The following is a 6,063-nucleotide window of genomic DNA, read 5'->3' on the forward strand; positions in this document are numbered from 1 at the left end:
ATGAGTGAGCAGCTGCTTGACAAGCAGTCTCAGCGATTGCGAACCGTCAATCGCGCGCTCGAAAACTTCAAGAAGATTGGCAAGAAAAACTTGACGATAGCCAAGATTCGTAGTCGCATCACTGATATGAAGGACGTCTGGGCAACAATCCGGGATGGACACTTCGCCCTTCGAGCCGCTATTCCTGCTGCGGAACGAGTGAATCACGAGTACTTCAAGGATCAACATTATGAGGTCTACGAGGAGAAGTACAGGACCGCCTTGGACTACATGCACGAGTGTCTGGAGGAATTGGATCCGTATGTAAGTCCGAACCAGTCTGTCAGTTTCGGGCCGCATGTCCCCACAAGTCCGTCGTCCGCGTTTTCTTTGTCTCATCTTCCGCCGATAAACCTTCCTCCGTTTGACGGGAAGTACGAGGAATGGGAGAGCTTTCGTGATCGGTTTGCGTCTCTTATAATTAATAATAAAGACGTCTCAAATTTCTCGCGTATGCATTATCTCATTCATGCCTTCAGGGTCGCGCTCTTGAGTGTGTGAACGATATCAGTGTTACCGCGGAGAATTTCGACATTGCGTGGAGTACGTTAAACGCGCGATTTGAAGACAAACGTCGTTTGATCAATATTCACATGTCGACGCTGCTGAATTTGCCAGCGGTCGCGAAAGAATCCGCTCTTGAGTTGCAATCATTACGCGATAAAATAAATTCCGCCGTTGCAGCTCTCGACAAATTGAATCGCACGCCTGAAGAGTTATGGAGCGATATTCTCATCAGTCTCGGGTCACAAAAACTCGATGCAGTTACGCGAAAGGCATGGAATTTAAAGTTTGGTGAAGCTCGACATCCTCCGTCATACGATGACTTTAAAAAATTCTTGGATAATCGAATCCGAGCTCTCGAAAATTGGAAGCTCCCCCTTTCTTCCTCCGATAAAGCGAAAAATTCGAATGCGCAAAGGATTAGTGCTAACGTGTGCGCGAAATCGTTTCCGCCGTGTTCGTTGTGTAAAGCGAAGCATGCTTTCTACGTTTGTCCGAAATTTACCGAGAAGAGTCCGAATCAGAGGCGAGAACTTGTGCAGAAAGAGAAACGGTGTTTCAACTGTTTAAGTTCAAATCACGGGGCAAAAACGTGCTCCAGTAAATATTCATGCCGTCTTTGTCAGAGAAAACATCACACGTTGCTCCATGTAGATTCCGACTCTTCCTCGAAACCCGCAGAGGTCACGGCGTCAACCGACACGCCGAAACAAAGTGAAACGCCCAGTAGCGAAGTAAGCTCATTGTTTGCGTCTTCGCACACCACTCGTTCGCATGTTTTGCTCGCGACAGCTTGGCTTACCGTTAGCGCGTCTTCGGGCCGTTCTGTGATTGTAAGAGCCTTGCTTGATCAAGGCTCCGAAATGACCTTTATAACCGAGAAACTCGCGCAGTGTTTACGGCTGAAGAGAATTCGAATGCCAACTTCGGTTTCGGCCGTCGGGTGTGTAAATGCCGGGACGTATCGATATGCCGCGCGAATAACGATCTCGCCGAAAGGTAAACAGACTCCGGCATTCTCGACGACCGCATTAATTTTGAAATCGCTAACGGCATACGCGCCAAAACGTTTGCCGCTCGAGGCGACGTTGGCTCATCTCGAGGATCTCCCATGGGCTGACCACGACCCCATGAGCGCAGATCCCATTAGCATTATAGTAGGCGCGGAATTATATAGCGCTCTCATTAAAGACGGAATTCGAAAAGGGGCGGTGGGACAGCCTATCGCTCAAAATTCGATATTGGGATGGGTAATATCGGGACCCATCACTTCTAGTCAGGTGGCCTTACATGCCATCTCGGTTGACTCGTCACACGATCGACCTTCGTATACTGTGAATGCTCATCACAGTCTCAATTCCTTGTCGCTCGATCAGGAACTCCGACGGTTTTGGGAGGTCGAAGAGATTCCGCGAAGGATGACTCTCACTCCCGAGGACGAAAAATGCGAAGAGCATTTTCGCCTCACTCATTCACGCTGTCCTGACGGACGCTATATTGTACGTCTTCCATTTAAGGAAGGCCCTCCGATCGAAATCGGACATTCTCGCGCTATCGCCGAGAAATATCTTAACGGGTTAATTCGGAGATTCGATGCTCATCCTGCGCAACGGGACGAGTACTCCGAATTTCTTCGCGAATATGAAGCTCTCGGGCACATGAGGGAAGTGCCCGCTTCCGAGTTCAATGATACGCAATGCGTTTTCATTCCGCATCATCCCGTTATCCGGGAAGACGGAAAAACTACGCATCTGCGTGTCGTTTTCAACGCGTCATGTCCCTCTTCTAACGGATCATCATTGAATGATCATCTTCTCTCGGGTCTTAAACTTCAACCCGATTTGCCAGTTGTCATTCACCAGTGGCGGCAACATCGATTTGTGTATACGAACAACAAACCATTAAATGCTAAAAGTCCGCTCTTATCGTTAAATCCATTTGTGGATCACGAGGGATTGCTTAGAGTCGGAGGACGCTTGAAAAACGCTCCGATCTCATTTAATTCTAAGCATCCAATTTTACTCGCGTCACATCCGTTAGTGACTCTACTCATTCGGCAAGCTCATTCGCGAATGCTTCATGCAGGCATGCAGCTCACGCTCGCAACACTGCGACAGGACTTCTGGATCTTACGAGCTCGAAGCGCGGTCCGATCGATAATTCATAAGTGCGTGGTTTGCACGCGTGAAAAGGCGGTCGTGCCCCAGCAGCTCATGGGAGATCTTCCTACTCTGCGAGTGTCTCCGCCATCGCGCAGTTTCTCACATTGCGGTCTCGATTACGCGGGACCCGTACAAGTTCGCGCTTCCGGTGGCCGCGGAATTGGTTCACGAAAGGCGTATATCGCGTTGTTTGTGTGTCTTGCAACCCGCGCGATCCATTTAGAATTAGTAGGAAATTATTCCACACCCGCGTTTCTAGACGCCTTTTCTCGATTCTGCGCTCGTCGAGGATTGCCGGAGTCAATGTACTCCGATAACGGGACAACGTTTGTCGGAGCCAATAAAGAGTTATACCAAGCATATCGCGCAGCCGTTAATGATCCGAATTTTCTCAACGCCACCGCTTCCGATAATGTCCAATGGCATTTTATTCCCCCGTCTGCGCCACATTTCGGTGGTTTATGGGAAGCCGGAGTCCGGAGCGTGAAACATCATCTCCGTCGGGTACTCCAGGATCACACGCTCACGTTCGAAGAGCTTACGACTTTGTTGTGCCGAATCGAGGCGTGTCTTAATTCGCGTCCTCTCGCTCCGTTGAAAGATACGCTCAATGATTACGAGGTCTTAACGCCCGGACATTTTTTAATCGGATCGGCGATCACGGTCAATCCGGAGCCATCGCTATTAGATTTGCATGAAAATCGGTTGTCGAGGTGGCAACGAGTTCGACATTTGACCGAGCGCTTTTGGAAATTGTGGCAAACAGATTACGTTAACACGTTGCAGCAGCGTGTTAAATGGCGACAATTGCAAACGCCCGTGAAAGTTGGGCAGCTCGTTTTATTGCGGAATGCCACACTGCCTCCTTGTAAATGGGAGCTTGGTCGAATTACCCAGTGCCACGCCGGTTCCGATGGATTGATTCGTGTTGTGAATGTCAAAACCGCGACGTCCGAGTATACCCGGCCGATAGTAAAACTGTGTTTCCTGCCGATTGACTGTGAGACGCGTTCTGACGAGACTTCTAGTAACGATTCGACTTCTCTTCAGCCTTCGCGTCGCTGAACTGTCTGCCACGGCGGGCGGTTCGTGATATTCTTGTTACCCTTATTGCTTAAGTCTTGTAAATAAAGTTCTGCGACAGTATGTAAGTTTGCGTTCGATTAGCTCATAAGAGATCGTGCGTTCACATATCGACCTCCTCGAACTTCATCACATTCGAAGTCAGAAAATTTCGAAACTAAAGCTTCGAGGCGGGCGGTATGTTTAGGATTAAGGTAAAATCAGGTGGCAGGGCGCTGTCGCGAAAGTAATCGCCCCTGGCGCAAGCACAAACAACCCTCGGGCTTGACTCGACCTTATCCGAGATCACCCGAGTATCGCGCTACCGTTTCGACAGCGCGATTGCAAAACGCGCACGCGTATTCCGAAATATGTATACCGCGCAACGCGTTACATCGCGGATCGATGTGATTCGCCCTTCGTGAGGCCCATACCCCCGCCGAGGGTTTCCTATCGGGACGAAGGATAATCGATATCGATCCGCGCTCTCTTCTGTTCTCTGCCGCGAAAAGAGAGACATCGAGCCGGGCGTTCGCGACATTGTGCCTATCGGGAGTGGTCTCGACCGCCAGTGCGTGAAGTCCGTAATCAAGTTTCATCGCGAGCCGCATCCGTGAGATCGCCGCGTGAAACATCTCGAATCGCTCTTTCGCTCGTGCCGCGAAGAGTGAGCCGTTTTCCGACTGCGAGGAATTCGGTATTTGGGAACGCGAGACGCCCTGTGCGAGGGTAGTTTCGAGCGTACAAGTGTTGTCGCGAGCGGCATTAGTCGTCGCGCAATATCTCTCGTCAGACGAGATTGACGAGTTGTCGCCCGCAATCGAGTGGGCAACGAGCACAAACAGATCACGTGATCACCGCGTGCGGTACCGTGATCCTCATCTAAAAGAACGTACAGACGGCGAACGAGACCGTCACATGAAGTCAGCCCGGGTATCGTGATCGCAACAAGTGTTGTGATAACCGAGCGTAAGTGCAAGCGAGCACTTCTCAATAACTCAGCGTAGGGAGCTCGATCCCGATATCGACCCCTCTCTCGCGGCCATCTTGACGTGCCGCGCCGTTCGTGAACACGGACGATCATATCGTGAATGTAAAGCGTATAGTGATTGTGTAAAACGCGAACTCACTATCGCGTACCCGAGACAACAAGAAAGCCTGAGCATCTCGCACCTCGTGACCGCGGTCGCTCGTCTGTTTCGCGACAAGATATCCGTTGACCGCGAGCAAGATCTCCGAACGCGAGGGCGGTTATCTACCGTTCTACAAGATTTCCGTTTCGCGAGCCACGCAGACAGAAGGAGCGACTCAAGATTTCCGTCCCGCCATCCCGCGAATGCTCTGGGTGCTCGGGTGCGTGAATGCGAGAAATACTCTATGTGCAATAAAGTGTGTTTGTCAGAAAACCCGGCGAGCGTTTTTTGAACCCTCTTTTCGCTACGTCCTTGGTTCTTGCCCCGCGCCCTGGACAGGGTGGTCCCGGCATACTTCGTGTCCCGAGGGTCCCTCGGTCGCGCACGAAACAATGATATTGAAAAATTACTGAATGTATTAAGTAATCCGTCGTATAGAATAATCGATGAAAATGGTAAAGTTTTCCCTCCTTCAAACGAAATTTATTCGTTAATTGAAACAGCTATGGATGGTAATCCTAAACGCAAACACGTTTACACAATCGTAAAGAACAACAGAAATGGCATTCATGATAAGCTTTTACGTTCTAAAAACAAACGATACTGTGATTGACGACTCTTTCAACCCAAATATCTCAGCTGATAAGGTTGTAGACAAATTTGATGTAACAATATCAGCAGCAGAGTGGTCTCTGATAAAACCTGAAAAAACCGTTTATGGTGATGGTAAAAATTATATCATTTTCAAATCAGGCTGGACTGATTTATTTGCTGAAAAAATTTGGAAAAAATTACGTCTGCCTTGTATTTGGTCATTTAAACGTGTCAAAGGATCTCTTCAAGAAAAAAGAAAGAATACACCAATCAGAATAAGAGGAAAGTGCAATGAGTGTGGCGCAAAAGTATTGCATCGTTGATAATTGTTTAGTTAAAAACAAAGATATTCTCGCCAAAATTACAATTAAAAATTTCCAATCCGATTTTATCCACAAAGGAAGGCGACAACTAAGAGGAAAGCGAAGACAATATGTAGCGAATCATCTTATTAATACGAAAACAGATGCGATTACTTACATAAGAAATGAAGCCAAAATTTAATTCAATTTGGTGAGCCTTATATCCCCCCTCCCCGATCTTACCAAATTCTGAGGTTTTTGTTTGCG

At 48.6% G+C, this 6,063-nt stretch overlaps 1 protein-coding gene across 1 annotated transcript; it reads left to right on the forward strand.

Moving 5' to 3' along the window:
* On the forward strand, positions 1-2,840 carry LOC143899747 (uncharacterized; the record flags this gene model as incomplete). The annotated part of the gene is made up of 2 exons (XM_077410271.1): positions 1-303; positions 519-2,840. Coding segments are annotated over exons 1-2 (2,625 nt in total), but the record flags the coding sequence as incomplete, so codon positions are not given.
* Between the last annotated feature and the right edge of the window lie 3,223 nt (positions 2,841-6,063).

The sequence above is a fragment of the Temnothorax americanus genome, unplaced genomic scaffold (assembly GCF_048541705.1).
Source record: "Temnothorax americanus isolate GAGA-0224 unplaced genomic scaffold, ASM4854170v1 Scaffold288, whole genome shotgun sequence".
Classification (NCBI taxonomy): Eukaryota; Metazoa; Arthropoda; class Insecta; order Hymenoptera; family Formicidae; genus Temnothorax; species Temnothorax americanus.